The sequence below is a fragment of the Camelina sativa genome, chromosome 18, assembly GCF_030686135.1.
Source record: "Camelina sativa cultivar CO46 ecotype springtype chromosome 18, ASM3068613v1".
Classification (NCBI taxonomy): Eukaryota; Viridiplantae; Streptophyta; class Magnoliopsida; order Brassicales; family Brassicaceae; genus Camelina; species Camelina sativa.
Window position 1 is genome coordinate 3383408 of NC_141897.1, and position 16281 is coordinate 3399688.

The window sequence follows — 16281 nt, forward strand, 5'->3', positions numbered from 1 at the left end:
TAAATTTAATTATATTTTTTTGGGTACCCGGTAGTTCGGGTACTAATCGGGTTCTAAAATTTGTAACCCAAACCGACCCGAACCCGATAGTACCCAAACCGAACCGAACCCATATATCTAAAAATACCCAATGGGTTCTATTTTTCTAAACCCGTTTACCCGAACCCGAATGGGTAATACCCGAACCCGAACGGGTTATCCGAATACCCAGCCCTAATAAGATCCACTCTGGAAATTTTTCGTATCACGGAAAAGCAGAGGAGAATCAGACCACAGGACTGGCAGAGTAAAACAGGACAGCTCTTCTTTTTTTTTTGTTCTATATGGAAGTAAATAACAATTATACATAGTTGTAATGTACACCAACCAAATAGTGTGAACTGCTTTAAGGTTGTGAATACACTTTGTACATTTGACTACCACAACTTAATAAAAGTGACCATCTATGACAGAAGATAATTAAGAAAGCAAGCAAAATTAGTAGCAAGCCTTAACACCTAACAAGAAAGGATCCAGGAAAAAGAAATGTGTTCATACTTCATAAAAGACATACAAGGCTACCAAGGTGTCTTTGGACAAAGAGAATCAAGTAAAAGCAACACACTTATTCTGAAGGTAATAAACACACACACATGTGTATATCAAACAACATACAAACCAACAACAAACATACAAATTCCTACTTAGATAATGTCTCCAATAAGTATTTCAACCGATTAAGGAGATGGTGTTTCGGTGCGAGGAGGTGGTGGTCTTCGTTTGAAACTGGAAGGGGTTGGTCTGGTAAAAGAAGGAGGTGGTGGTGGGGTTGGTCTAGTGAAAGGAGGTGGTGGGCTTGGTCTAGTGAAAGGAGGTGGTGGGGTTGGTCTAGTGAAAGGAGGTGGTGGTGGTTTAAAGTTAGAAGGGCTTGGTCTGGTGCCAGGAGGTGGTGGTGGTTCGGTGTTGGAAGGGGTTGGTGTAGTTGTGCCATGAGATGGGTTGTTCTGATCATTCTTGTTGTTGTTTTGGAACCAGAAAGCAACAGCTGTCGGGAAACCAAACAGCCACTTCTTATTATTGAAAAAATCCGCATTGTCGAAAAACAGAGGGGATATGATGTAGCGACAAAGAAAAGCTACAACAAAGGCCAAAATGAACACGTCTGTCATCGTTAGTTTATTTTCCAGGGGCTTGACCTTTCCTCCTGGCATTTTGTTTAAGTAAGCAATAACAGCATTAACGATCTGGGAATGAAGAGGCGCTGGAACTTTGCTGCAACACAGAGTCGAAAACAAAAACAAAAAATAAAGAAGATCGCCATAGTTGTATTCAAACTAATCTATAATTACACCGTAATTAATCGTTACTAAGGATCATTAAGAAATCATTACCCGCCAATGTAAGAGAGCAAGCCTTTTCTCTTTGCGATTGACTCCACAGAGGCTTTCCATTTCAAGATATTCTCTGGTTCATTGATTTCATATTTATCTTTCAATCGTTCGAAACTTTTGCCGAACTCTCCCTGGAAGTGTTTCACGTCGCTGTGGCTCACCTTATAGTAGACTGGGACAACCTTAAGTTTACCGTCTCTCGCTAGCTCGTCTATAATGGAAAGCTCTTCCATGCACCATTTAGAGTCTGAGTACCTCTTAGAGAAGATCACAATAGCGATTTTTGACTTTTTGATCTCCGTGAAGAGTTCTTCTAAATTCTCCCCTACTGGTAAGCGGGTATCTGTGAACCAGTTAATCTTTCGAGATCCTAAGATCATCACGAGCATTCTTAGAAAGAAGTTGCGAGCGTCCTCTCCACGGAAACTGATGAAAACCTGAGGACGAGGAATAAGGCGGCGGCGTGGGCGGGGTTTGGGATTGGATCCACCTTGAGGGGAGGCATCGGCCATTGTTGTTGGTTAATTAGCATTGACAATACTCCACTTGTCTAACATACACATAAAAATATAATTTTATTTTATCTTCAACGTTAGTAACAATGATTATAAAAGCAATATCACAACAAAAACATAATGGGAAACGTGGTAAACAATTCCTCAATTGCATGAGGATGATATCAACATTATCAGTAAACAAAGAAGTAGCAACGCAAAAATAGTTTTTCCCAAACAATCTAAAACAAGGACAGTTGAAAACTACAAGTCAGCCACATTCAAATATGCATTTCTGGATCGTATGGTGGTGACACAGACTTTTTCAAACTCATTACTGATGCTGTCTCCCAGAAGGTTTGGAAGGATTTGTCTAAAATTATTTACTATTTCGTAGATTACTTACTTGGAATATATGGAAATAGCAAAATAGAAAGAAGTTTAAATCAGCACTGAGTCTCTGAATTATATAACAAATGCAAGACCACAAAGACACACTTTGTGTCGACAATAACACCCCTTGTAAGTCGTTTTAGGGTCTCTAGGTTCATGCCTCATGTCACATGTGAAACTCTCAAGTTAAAAAAAAAAACAAAAAACAACAAATGAATAAGCAGAGAGTTAAAATGGAAAAAGAAGATTAGTTATGTTAAATTTTGGGTTTATCTTCGGTTTCCAACTAAAACCAATTGACAATTAGTGGATTGATCCTAATCCATTATATATTAATGATTGTCCCCATCTCAAGATCGAATTCCATCTAGAACCAATAATAAATCCCTTTTTGGGCTCATTTACTTGGGTTAACAAGAGACATGTCCGTATCCATTTTTCTATCTCCATTAGAACTTGAATTTTGGGCTCTGATACCATGTTAATTTGGGTTTATATTGGGCTTCCAACTAATAACTAACTCGCAGTTAGTGAATTGACCCTAACCCTTATATATTAATGATAGTGTTTTCAAACTTTTGATATGGGACTTGGATTGTATCCCAACAAATTAGTGCTATGGAGTAAAATATTTAAAGTTACCATAAAGTTTATATTTCATCAATTGCTTCTGAGAGAAGTTATGTGCTATGTGGTGACTTTAGTCAATTATATGTGAATATATTATTCAAGGTTATAGTTGTAATTTTGTTTTATAATTAATTGCAAATTGAGTCTTTTGTTACACTATTTGGTACCGTAATCTATATTAGTATTTTTTTTTGGTAGTGCACAAGGAGACAATATCTCCCTATATTATTGAACTAAAGAAAAAATTACAACAAAGTATGCCTTGGAAGCGCAGTTCCGCGGACATCCTCCCCAAATATCTCTGATACAACATTTGGAACAGAATCAAGTAATTCAAATCCTAATGGTAAAGTAAACGCATAGTTAGCTAACCCATCTGCTAGACGATTAGCCTCCCTATACACATGTGAAATCCGGACTGACCAGTCCCTTGATAAATAGCCATGGCACAAGCGTACCAGGAAAGACAAAGGATGAGAATCACTAACCCCTGTCAATAGAAACCCGACAACTAGCTCCGAGTCCACCTCTAACTCTAGTCTCCGAACATTCTTCCCCCAAGCTATGTATAAACCGTAATAGACTCCCCACAATTCTGCTAAAGGGGCTGAACATATCCCGATATTCAAAACAAATCCGCCACACCAACACCCAGTAGAGTCGCGTAACACACCACCCGCTGTAGCCAATCCCGGGTTACCACGGGACGCCCCATCCGTGTTAAGCTTCATCCAGTCCTGTGCAGAGGGTTTCCAAGCTATCATTCGTTCGACCCACGTTGGCTTTCCAACTCCATTTCTGGCCAACATATGCGCTTTCTGAACTTCCTGCGCTAATCCTCTTACAAATTGAAGTTTATCCCGACAGCGACTGACCTCTCAAAACACAGACCCGCACCTCCATTTCCAAATCCACCACAAAACCATTGCAAACAGCGTGGACCAAGAACTCTCTACTGAACCAACATCAGATCCCAGATTTGCATATAACCATTCAAGAATCGATCCAGAAAAGAATTCCAGCCGTATGCGACTTGGTAGAACACGCCCCCAGAGACCAACAACCGAAGGGCAATCTCTCAACACATGCATTATGGTTTCTTCTCCCCCATTACATATCTGACAAACATTCGTGGAACTCAGGTGACGGCGGTACCTCTATGCATTAGTCATGATAGCTTGGTGATATGTCTATATTTTTTTTCTCCTCAGCATATATTTATCATGCATTTAGCTAGGATAACTGATTGTTTTACATCATTTTCTAAGTCTTTTCTATACACTTTGCATGTCTAGGTAGTTCTTGCATCATCCTTGCATACATTGTGCATTTCGGAGTATTTCAGGTATTGAGGAGACATTGGAAGCGCGTTCGTCCGAGCCATGCTCCCCTGCGTCCGTCCGAGCCATGCTCACCAGCGTCCGATCGAGCCACTCTCACTAGCCATGCTCTCCAGAGGTCCGACCGAGCCACTCTCAGGTCACCAGTTGAGCTGCACCAATCGAGCCAATCTCACAACACTCCCAGAACCCTCTCAAGCCTATCTCACAACACTCTCGGCACCCTCTCTCGAGCCAATCTCACAACACTCCCGGAACCGTCTCTCGAGCCAGTCTCATCTGCTCGATCGAGCCACTCCGTTCGAGCCGTTCCACTCGAGTGGGATTTAGCTTTCTACGTCTTCACCAAAGTTGTAGAGAATTGAATCATATTTCCAATGCTGTTTATTTCAAGCCAATCGGAGGTGTGGTTCAAGAGTTATCATCGTTTTAGTAGATGTGTATACACCCAGCTCGAGCCACTTTCACCGACCACGCTCTAGCCGCTTTCACCGACCACGCTCGAGCCACTTTCACTCACACCATTCGAGCCACTTTCATATATCAATCGAGGACTGGACGCACATCGACTCGTTTGCACATGTCAGGAAGACGTTCCGTCTTACACGCTTCAGGAGATTCCCAAAACCGATTCCCTACCTTGTCGTTTTAAGTTCTAGGGTTTTCCATGTTGTACTACTATAAATACTTTTTGTGAAGCCTTGGCTGGACATCTTATCTTTTATCTCGTTCTTTTCTTGAAGGTTTACCCAAGCCACCAAAAACGTTCTTAGACTTTGTATTCCGACACCTTTGAGTTTATTCAGTTTTTGCACTTGATTTCTTCTGCAAAGTTGTTCTTCTCATTTCTATCTATCTTATTATGCTTGGTTCAATGTTTTCTGGATTTGTATCCTTGATGATGATTTTCGGATCTGAGTAGTGTGGTAGTTCTTGAGGATGTGATAGATTAGGTGGAGGATCTTAGGATGTAGAGTGTTTAAGCTTTGATTTGTATGATTCTCTTCTGGACTAGTGTTAGAAATGCTAGTTTCTCTCTGATCAATTAGAACTAGGTTCGAGACATTTCTACACCCAAAAGGTGTTTGATGAAATGTCTGACCAACTAGTGCCAGAGACTTACGTTCCTAGCCTAAGAGATTAGTTGTCTAGGATGTTTGTTGACATGAATGAACTTGTTTGTCATGCCTGCTCAACCATGTTTCTCTAGCGAGAGCTGGGTATGGAAGTGGTTGAGTCTGAGTAGCTTTTACCAAGAGATTGGATTAGCTAAGTTGTGATGTTCATTGTCTAGGGATAGATTGCTTGTGGCATGTTAAACACTTTGTAGACTAGGAGACTTCACCGACATAAATTACTCCCATCCTTAGGACCTCTTTCTTCCTGATATTTATTACATTCCTGAGACTGTTTCGTGTCTTGCCTTTTAGTTCATGCTTAGACTCGTTTTCTGTTTTCATTCATTTTTGCTTCCTGTCATACATTCTCGTTTTTAGTCCTAGAACACATTACCGTTTTGCATTCTGATCATTCTAGGATTGTTAGACAAAAACACTCTCTTTGAATTGACTTGACTTGTGATATCTTGATTGCATCTTAATTGTTAGTGAAGTTTCCCAACTGGATTGACACCTTAAGTATTACAACTGCATAAGGTTAACTGAACCTGCTAGGATAGACACACAAAAATCCTAGTATCACTTGGTGAGGAACCAACCAAATAAAAACCTTGACTCTCTCTGGCACAATAACATGCCATACACGGTTATAAAACCCTGTCATATTCTGTTTAGGCAAAGGATCTGCAACCAACATAGAATATGCGGACTTAACTGTAAATTCCCCATCCGCTGTTTCACCCCAAGACAACCTGTCTCATGCCCCTATTACAGTGTCGACCACCACTGCCGCTAACTCCAGTCTTGTGTGATGTAAAACATACGGCTGAATCATATCCTGATTCCACGCGGAGCCAAGACGCCACAAGTCCTTCACTCGCAACTCATTATATCCTGCTGGTAGACTTAAAATGCACGCTCTACCAAAGGTATATTTGAGACCCATTTGTTCGCCCAGAAATGAATGCTTGTCCCATTTCCAACTACCCATCTCAAACCCTGGGACACCACTTCCCGCAGCCCTACTTTCACACTTCTCCAGGTAGAGGATCCTGGTTTCTTTGCACTCATCAAACTCTGATCATAAATACCCGTGACCTTGTATTTACTGCGCAACACCATCACCCACAAACTAGTCCGATCATCAAGCAGGCGCCAATCGATTTTGGCCAACAAAGCTTTGTTCATGTCATGTGCTTTCTTAATCCCAAGACCACCATCACTCTTTGCCAAGCAAACCCTATCCCACGCAATCAAATGCTGCTTCCTCTGCTAAGCTGAACCACCCCATAGAAAGTTCCGCGACACTCGATCAAGATCCTCCAGCAATGATTTCTGCAGCAAAATAGTGCTTATTGTATGGACTGGAATTGACGAGAGCACTGATTTCGCCAAAGTCAGTCTCCCAACAAGACTTCAAACTCTCCCTTTATAACCAGCAAGTCTCGATGAAACTTTTTGCAACACCTCCCCAAATGTTTCCTTATTAATTATTTTTTGAAGAACCGGCATCCCTATATACTTCTCCAAGTCCATTGTTGACTTAATACCACTTTCATCACTGATTTGTTTCCCAAGATCATGCGATACATTACCTGAGAAGAAAATCTTGGATTTATCCAGACTCACCTTCTGTCCTGAAGCCCTGCAGAACCTTTCTAAAACACAACGAATGACTCGTATTTGGGATATTGATGCTTCTGCAAAGAGAATTAGATCATCAGCAAAGCAGATATGTGATAGTTTAGGACCACCCCGTGCCAACGTTATATGTTTCCAGTCCCCACTTCCTATAGAACTATCTATCATATGACACAGCCATTCAAGACACAATACAAAGAGGTATAGAGACAATGGGTCTCCTTGCCTTAGGCCTCGCGCTGGTGTAAACGCTGGTGTCAGCTCCCCATTCCACAAAAGTGTCATCGATGGATCCTTAACACACTGAAGAATCCAGGTAACCCACCGGTACTCGAACCCAGCATCATACAACGTATCCTCCAAGAAATCCCATCGGATCCGATCATAGACCTTCTCCAAATCCAGCTTAAGCAGCATCCATCCTTTACGACCTTTCTTTCTCTTCATCGAGTGAACTGCCTCCTGAACTATCACAATGTTATTTGTGCTCAACCTCCCCGGTATAAAACTGGACTGAGCTGGTCCTATAAGCTTACCAATCACATTCTTCAACCGTAGTACCAAGATCTTAGTGATTATCTTAAAAAGGACATTGCACAGGCTATAGGTATAAACTGATTTATCTTCTCGGGTTTAGCCACTTTTGCTATTAGAACGACAAGAGCATCATTCATCCCCAAAGGCAGCTTACCTGTGCTAAAGAACTCCAACACAAACCTGACAACTGAATCTCCTACCGTCTCCCAACACTTCTAGTAGAAAATTGGTTGGTACCCGTCAGGTCCTGGGGCCTTATAACCCCCCATTTTACGTACAGCCTCCTCTACCCCCGCAGAAACAAAAGGCGTATTCAAACTCTCTCTCTCCTCCCGTGTAAGAGCAACATATCCACCCCTGGCAATGCATCTACCACCTACGGCACATCATCTAAGGAATAAAGCCTCTTGTAATAAGCCACAGCAAGGTCCTCGAGCTCTTTAGCATCAGAAATCCATATATTCTCATCATCTCGGAGCATCTCAATCCGATTTTGACGCCGACGGATAACTGTGGACATATGAAAATATTTCGTGTTCCGGTCACCAAAGGCGATCCATTTCTCCCTTGATTTTTGAAACCATAGTATCTTCTCTTGCTCTAAGACCACTTCAAACTCCTGAAGTAATTTCTCTTCTTCATGTAGCAGAGCATCCGACTGCGTTATGTCTAAAGCATCCTGAACAGCCTTATGTCTATATTAGTATTTTTGCAGCAGTTTTTGCTTAAAAATGTTTTTTGGAAAGTTTTTACATTGAATGCTATGTAATAATTATATTCATATCCAAACAAGTTTAGTTAACTTTCTCTACTATCTTTATAACCAAACACAATTAAAATATTTCAATTATTCATATATACAATGTTTTATAATTAATAAAGAGATTTAGAAGATTTATTCCAAATTAAAAAAAATATTCTCCTATCATCTCTTTTTGATTTAAAATTTAAATGTAGTGAATCATCATATAATACATAAAATTAATAAAAAATGTATATTTTCCTGCATATATTGTGATTTGAATTTTTTAAAACAAACATATAATACTCAATTAATATAAAATGTGTGTGTTCAACATACATATATAGTAAATTACAAAATTTTAAGAAGTTTATAATTTATAACTAATAAATCTAAACTTAATAAAAAGTTTAAAATTATAAATATTTAAACATATTAAATTTTCTAAATTACACAAACGAGTTATATTACATGACGGGTTATATGACATTACAAGATTGAATTAATAATACTAAGAGGGTGGTATTGGTTTGAGATTTATGAAGATTTTTGAAGAGTTCAACAAAATCATTAAAAGTGAATAAGTGAAAGATTGTTAGAGAGTTTTGTTGATTAGTTTTCTAAAATCTTGTAAAGTCCTCCAAACAATCCATGTATTTTTATGATATTTTTCCATGACTTTATTTTGTAAAGAAAGTGTCTAAAATCATGAACCAATAACATAATAATTGAACTCATTAACAATCCTAGATTCTTTTGTTTAAATTGAATAACACAAAACTTTTAATGACTTTATAAAAGTCTGAATCCAATAACCCAAATTTATTAAGATTTTAAATGACTTTTTACAAATCACAAACTAATAACATTAAACTTTAACAGAGTTTAACAAAATCTCGATCTAATAACAACAGATTTTACATAACATTTAAAAATTTTAAAACTCTATTCAAATCTCAAACCAATAACCCCCACATACGGGTTAAATGCTCATTTTAATGTTTTAACAACACCAATATAAAATATGTCGAATCAAACTGATTTAATTAAGATTGTAGTAAAGAAAAATTATTGTGCGGTATACCATGATTTTTATATTAAATCACTAAAATTAAGAAAAGAGTATATTAGCAAAATTAGTATTAAAATAGTACATTAAAAAAAAAACTTACTCCGCGGTATACTGTGGGTTATAGTCTAGTCTTGGAATATATATTCATCAAAAAGATAAATATATGTGTGTAATAGGAGAGACTCCATCATACAGTTCTCTTTTTGGTTATATACTTATATCTATATATGGTGATGGAGCAAATTTTCTCTATACACTTGAATCTGTTCAGCTCTGAATACAAACAACGCTGTAACATCGTAAACCCCAAGGAAAACATCGATGATGTTTTGGCTCTCAAATCATAATATATATTTACAAAATTTGATATCTTATATATATATAAAAGGTCAAAAGACAAGAAAAATGAAGCTAATTACATGTATATGAAAGTCGTCGGTCTTTTGAATTTCTAAACAAGGTATCTATAAGTATTGTTAAAACAATTGAAACTCAAAATAGTCAATATCTGAAAACCATACGATACGATGATATAGGTATAATCTGGCTATAAACGAGTTCTAGAGGGGCTCTGATTTAAGAGAAAATAAAAGCCTACGTACCAAGATAGAAATTAAAACATGATAATCAGGTTAGAAATATTCAGAAACGAAGATCAGTGGGTAAAGATATATACTCACCTAAAGTTTGAAGACGGTGAGAATTGATGATGATCTCTGAGGATACAAATTTTGGGTTTTCAAGAATGGGTTATGGGTGCTTTGACCATATATGATTTTTTTCTCTGTTCTGGAGAGGATGGCGGCTTAAGGATGTGATTATTTTATAAAGGAAACGACAACGTGATTAATGATTAGATTAAGTTTAATAACCCAAAACATCATTATCATTATACTCAAGTTTATTGGCTTTGGTTGGTGACTGATGTATGCGGAAACGAGTTGGCCTTTAATTATGGCCAAATTTCCCTTTGATTTCATCATTGTCCCTTCCTCATTTGAAGTTTACTTATGCTCTTATGTGGATCTTATCCGCGGGCTCTTAAGTAGTCTGGTTTTTTGAAGTGGCTTTAAATTTGTAGAAAATATGGACGTAGTAGTACTGAAAATACCTTGTCGTAAGGTACCACAACACAATAAGAATGATCATATATAGCAAAAGATGCATTAACAAGAAAGAATCAAGCAAATAAGCAAGAGACGCAGAAAACTGTGCTCAAATATGCGCTCACATTCACACCAATGGTATCATACATTCTGATACAGTAGGAAAACTTTTTAAAGCTGACTACAAAGGGAAACTGAAAGAAAAATGGACATTCCAAATGAAGAAGCAAAGACTTACAGGACTACCAAGATGTCTTTGAAGTTTGGACAGAGCGAGGTTCAAGTAGTTAACATTGCACAACACAATACTGAGTAGGACAGAGAGAGGTTCAAGTGTACTAATCAATACAAAACGCAATACTGAGTAGGATAGCAGCCATTGTTGGAAAGCCAAGCATCCATTTGCCACTTTTGAAAGGTTTTAAATCATTGAAAATCATGTATGAAAGAAAGCTAAGGAAAGACACTACAAGAAAGGCACCCAACCAAATTACTGTAAACATAGCCTTGACGTCTTTTGCTGGCACTTCGTTTAGACATACTTCAACGGCATGAACAATCTGGCCGACAAGAGGAGGGACAGTTCTGCTGCAACAACAAAAAGAGGACAAAAGAGAAGATAAGAAAATGTTTTAGCACATGTACTAGGAAAATATCTCCTTTTGTAAAATCACCATTGTTTACTACTACTAAGTTCATGTAATGAACAATATCAGATGTGATGAATTAATCAATTAATGCTCTTCTACTATTTTGAATTATTAACTGTAACGAACAAAGAAGATACACTTAATCAAACAGTAATAGCTATATATTAAAAAAAATAAGCAATTCAATCCCGGGAAACGAAACAAAAACCAGTACTTTTGCTGCATATATATGGAAACAAACAAACAGATTTTGCTCTTTTACTAGCTTTTCACCTAACTTAACACTTGCTAAAATAAAAACTATTCGTCACAGAAATCAGTTTTAGCAATACTTATTAATTAGACCCTAAACACCTACAAATAATTTTTTTTGATCAAGAAATCAATACACTAGTTATCTTATATGATGATTATATGATGCACTAGTTATCTTATTTATGTGTCTATATTATCGACAGCTAATAAAAACGCAAAGTTCACAAGTAACTCCCAAAAAGTTAAAAGCGAAGGTATATCGGTTATCTCTGGTTTACTTAGTTTGGTTTAATGAGATGTTTGTATATAAGGAGATGAGATTAATTCTCCTAAACTAAGCCTTGTAATTCACATTTATTTTCTGTTAAGAAAGTTAGTTAGAGCCTTGATTGCTCTCCTCTTCTTCTTCTCCGATGTACTTCTCCGGTGAATCAGAATCTTAATATGGTATCAGAGCATTGCTCTTGAGTCTTCCGCTTCATCTGTTATCATCGGAATCTTTGTGAGAAGTTGAGTGAAAGAGATGAGCTGCTCGATTTCTTTTCTTCGGATTGTGAGAATCCTTATTGTTACGATCTTTGAGCTTATCGTCGGAGTTATTCTTTGTTTCTCTCTTCTTCTGTTTGCTTTATTTCTTTGATTGACCTTTCTCGTGTCGATTCTTTTCTTTTCTTTTACAAATTCGTCACGAATTCTCTTTTCAAATCCCTAAAACTATGGGATCTAATGTTCCTCCTTTGAATCCAATGACTAGTTCCCTTGAGCCTCTGCGATTTCAGATGGATCAGTATGAGAATCCTTTTTATCTCAATAGTAATGATCATGCTGGACTTGTTTTGGTCTCAGATCGCCTTACAACGGCTTCGGAGTTTCCTTCTTGGAAGAGATCTATGTGGATGGCGTTGAATGTTCGCAATAAGCTGGGTTTTATCAACGGTACGATTACTAAACCTCCAGAGAATCATCGTGATTATGGAACTTGGTCTAGATGCAATGATATTGTGAGTACTTGGTTGATGAACTCAGTAGATAAAAAGATAGGACAGAGTTTGCTCTATATTCCTACTGCAGAGGGCATGTGGAAAAGTATTTTCAATCGCTTTAAGCAAGATGATGCTCCTAGGATCTTTGATATTGAGAACGGCTTAGTAAGCTTGAGCAAGGATCTTTAGATGTTACCACCTACTACACAGCTTTGGTTTCTCTTTGGGAAGAACATAAAAATTATATTGATCTTCCAGTGTGTACTTGTGGACGTTGTGAGTGTGATGCAGCTGTCAAATGGGAGAATTTGCAACAGCGTAGTCGTGTGAGTAAATTTCTCATGGGATTGAATGAAAGTTATGAGCAAGCTCGACGCCATATACTGATGCTTAAACCTATTCCTACAATCGAAGAAGCTTTCAATATGGTTACACAGGATGAGCGACATATAACTATAAAGCCATTGACAAGGATTGATAATGTGGCTTTTCAATCTTCTGCTCCTGTTTCATATGATGGTGATCAGACTTATGTTGCCGCGTATAATACGATGAGGCCAACTCAGAAACCAGTTTGTACCCATTGTGGACGTCTAGGACACACTATTCAGAAATGCTATAAGCTTCATGGGTTTCCTCCAGGTTATAAGACGAACACTGGTTTTAAAGGCAATTCGCAAGGACAGTCTACTTTTCAGCCTCGTATGCCTCAGAATCAGCCTAGGATGCAAATGCAGATGGCACCTTATGGTCCTATTCAGAAGGCAAATACTATTGCTAATGTGTATACAGAACAGTCTTCGTATCCAGCCTCATTTGCACCTCCGAATTCTTTGGTCAATCAGTCTGCTTCAATGTCTTCTTCTACTGGATTGGATGGTAATGCTTTCAGTAATCCTGTTTTAACACCACAACAATTACAGCAACTTATTTCCCAATATAATACTCAAGTGCAAACTCAAGAGCCTATTGCTGCTACTATTACTGATCATGGTTTTATGGCTAAAACCTCTACTTCTGGTACAATTCCTTTTCCTTCGACTAACCTTCGTTATGAGAATCATACTCTTACTTTTCAAAAACACATTTTATCTACTCTTCCTACTTTCATTGCACCTAATGATTGGATTATTGATAGTGGTGCGTCTAGTCATGTTTGTTCAGATTTGGCGATGTTTAAAGACATGGTTCCCGTTTCTAGTGTTACAGTTACTCTTCCGAATGGTACTCGGGTCCCTATTACACACACCGGCACGATTTACATAACACAACATTTAGTTTTGCATAATGTTCTTCATGTCCCTGATTTTTGTTTTAACTTGATTAGTGTTAGTTGTTTAGTTCAAAGTTTGTTTTGCTCTACTCATTTCTTTCCCAATTGTTGTCTTATACAGGAACTTTCACGGGGATTGATGATTGGGAGGGCTAGACTTCATCATAACCTCTATATTCTTGAGACAGAATCCACAACCCTCTCATCATCTTTTCCTGCGGTTTGTTCCTTTTCTGCTTCTACGGTTGCTTCTGGTCTTCTATGGCATCAGCGTCTTGGACATGCGTCACCAGCTGTTTTGAGTAAACTTGTTAGTGTCATTCCTTCTTTACAGTCTTTAGTTTCTAATAATACTCAGTGTTAAATTTGTCCTTTAGCAAAACAGAAAAGGCTAGCTTATGTTTCAAATAATAATCTTGCTAAGAAACCTTTTGATCCCATTCATATGGATACTTGGGGTCCTTTTAGTATAGAGTCTGTTGAGGGTTTTAGGTATTTCTTAACCTTGGTAGATGATTGTACGCGTGTAACCTGGATCTATATGATGCGCAATAAAAGTGATGTTTCTACTATTTTTCCAGTTTTTATCAAAATGATTTCTACTCAATATGATTCTAAAATCAAAACAATAAGATCAGATAATGCACCTGAGCTAGTTTTTCATGAAATAGTTAAAGAACAAGGGATGATACATCAATTTTCATGTGCATATACACCTCAACAAAACTCTGTCGTTGAAAGAAAACATCAACATCTTTTAAATGTGGCTAGAGCTTTGTTATATCAATCGAATATACCTTTGAAGCATTGGAGTGATTGTGTTTTAACTGCAGTGTTTTTGATTAATCGTTTACCTTCGCCTTTGTTAAATGATAAATCTCCTTTTCAATTGCTTTATGATAAACAACCTGATTATCTTAAACTCAAAAGTTTTGGTTGCTTATGTTTTGTTTCTACTAATGTCAATGATAGGAATAAATTTTCACCTCGAGCAAAGCCTTGTGTTTTTCTTGGTTATCCAACTGGTTATAAGGGCTATAAACTGCTAGATTTAGAGTCTCCTATATCTCGTAATGTTGTCTTTCATGAAAATGTTTTTCCTTTTAAAACATCAAATTTGTTATCTACTGCAGTTGATATGTTTCCAAATAGTGTACTTCCTTTGCCTGCACCATCACATTTTGTTGATTCCATGTCTTTTCTTGATGATGATGCTATTGAAATTGATATTCCTGATCTTCCTGATGCATCTCATGCATCTTCATCACATACACCACGGGATCTTAGTATCGTTCCGGAAGAGAACACTGCTCGTACACATGAAACAAGTACTGCTTCTTTACCCATGGCTAGACCTAAACGAACTACTAAGACTCCCTCCTATGTTTCTGAATATCATTGTGCGTTAGTCCCTTTTATCTCTACAGACCCACCGTTATCACTTCCATTTATACCACCAGTAAATCAACCTCTTGCTAAACCAATTACTACTCCTTATCCCATTTCTTCTGTTGTTTCTTATGAACGTTTCAATCCTTTGTCTCAATCCTATATTTGCTCTTATAGTCTTGAAACTGAACCTAAAACCTTTGCCCAACCATGAAATCTGAAAAATGGACAAATGCAGCAGGTGATGAACTTAATGCTCTTGAATCTGCACATACTTGGGATGTTGAATCCTTACCCCCTGGTAAGAATGTTGTTGGTTGCAAATGGGTGTTTACTATAAAGTATAATCCTGATGGTTCAGTGGAGAGATATAAAGCTAGGTTGGTTGCTCAAGGGTTTACACAACAAGAAGGTTTGGATTACATCGAAACATTTTCTCCTGTGGCAAAGTTGACTAGTGTGAAACTACTACTTGGTGCGACTGCTAAGAAAGGGTGGAGTTTAACACAGATGGACGTCTCTAATGCATTTTTACATAGAGATTTGGATGAAGAAATTTATATGAGTTTACCTCAAGGGTATACTCCTCCACCAAATGTCACCTTGCCTCCTAATCTGGTATGTAGACTTCTATCTCTTTATGGCTTGAAGCAAGCTTCTCGCCAATGGTATAAGCGTTTATCCTCTGTTTTGTTGGGTGCAAATTTCATTCAGTCACCTACGGATAATACACTTTTTGTCAAGGAGAGTCCCGGATCATTCATTGCAGCTTTGGTTTATGTTGATGATATCATGATAGCTAGTAATGATGATAATACAGTGGAGAGTTTGAAGGCAATATTACGGTCTGAATTCAAAATTAAGGATCTTGGACCTGCTATATTTTTCCTTGGACTTGAAATCTCACGCTCTTCCAAAGGTATCTCGGTCTGTCAGAGAAAATATGCACAGAACTTGTTGGAGGATGCTGGTTTACTTGGTTGTAAACCGAGTCCACTCCCAATGGATCCTAGTCTCCATCTTACTGCAACAATGAGAACACCTCCTCCTAATCCTCGGTCGTACAGAGAACTTGTTGGACGATTACTTTACCTCACCATCACCAGACCGGATATCACGTTTGCTGTCCATCAACTTAGTCAGTTTATCTCTGCACCTTCCGATATTCACCTTCAGGCGGCTCATAAGGTCCTCAGGTATATCAAGAATAATCCTGGACAAGGTCTAATGTACTTTGTTGATTCAGAGATATGCTTGAATGGTTTCTCGGATGCTGATTGGGGAAATT

At 37.9% G+C, this 16281-nt stretch overlaps 2 protein-coding genes and 1 pseudogene across 2 annotated transcripts; 1 reads left to right on the top strand and 2 right to left on the bottom strand.

Annotated features, from left to right (window-relative positions):
- Positions 1–511: 511 nt before the first annotated feature.
- LOC104760442 (TIR domain-containing protein-like) lies at positions 512–10176 on the bottom strand. The gene is made up of 3 exons (XM_010483368.2): positions 10018–10176; positions 1371–1920; positions 512–1251 (listed from the first exon to the last, which is right to left on the bottom strand). Exons 2-3 carry the CDS (start codon positions 1880–1882, stop codon positions 717–719), a joined length of 1047 nt encoding a protein of 348 aa, XP_010481670.1. The 5' UTR covers positions 1883–1920; positions 10018–10176; the 3' UTR covers positions 512–716.
- On the bottom strand, positions 6762–11120 carry LOC147921453 (uncharacterized). The gene is made up of 8 exons (XM_087497694.1): positions 11089–11120; positions 10938–11031; positions 10793–10851; positions 10682–10751; positions 10449–10546; positions 7904–8218; positions 7628–7682; positions 6762–7532 (listed from the first exon to the last, which is right to left on the bottom strand). The coding sequence occupies exons 1-8, from the start codon at positions 11118–11120 to the stop codon at positions 6762–6764; spliced, it is 1494 nt and encodes a 497-aa protein (XP_087353820.1).
- Positions 11121–12064: 944 nt separating this feature from the next.
- LOC147921454 (uncharacterized) lies at positions 12065–15207 on the top strand (annotated as a pseudogene).
- The last annotated feature ends 1074 nt before the right edge of the window (positions 15208–16281 follow it).

Coding starts and splice junctions, on each gene's coding strand:
- LOC104760442 (XM_010483368.2), bottom strand. CDS start 1,882: ATGGCCGATGCCTCCCCTCAAGGTGGATCCAATCCCAAACCCCGCCCA. Junction 1,252..1,370: donor TTGCTCTCTTACATTGGCGG/GTAATGATTTCT, acceptor TCTGTGTTGCAG/CAAAGTTCCAGCGCCTCTTC.
- LOC147921453 (XM_087497694.1), bottom strand. CDS start 11,120: ATGGTGATTTTACAAAAGGAGATATTTTCCTA. Junction 10,752..10,792: donor CCTACTCAGTATTGCGTTTT/GTATTGATTAGT, acceptor TGTCCTACTCAG/TATTGTGTTGTGCAATGTTA. Junction 10,547..10,681: donor AAAGACATCTTGGTAGTCCT/GTAAGTCTTTGC, acceptor ATTTGAGCACAG/TTTTCTGCGTCTCTTGCTTA.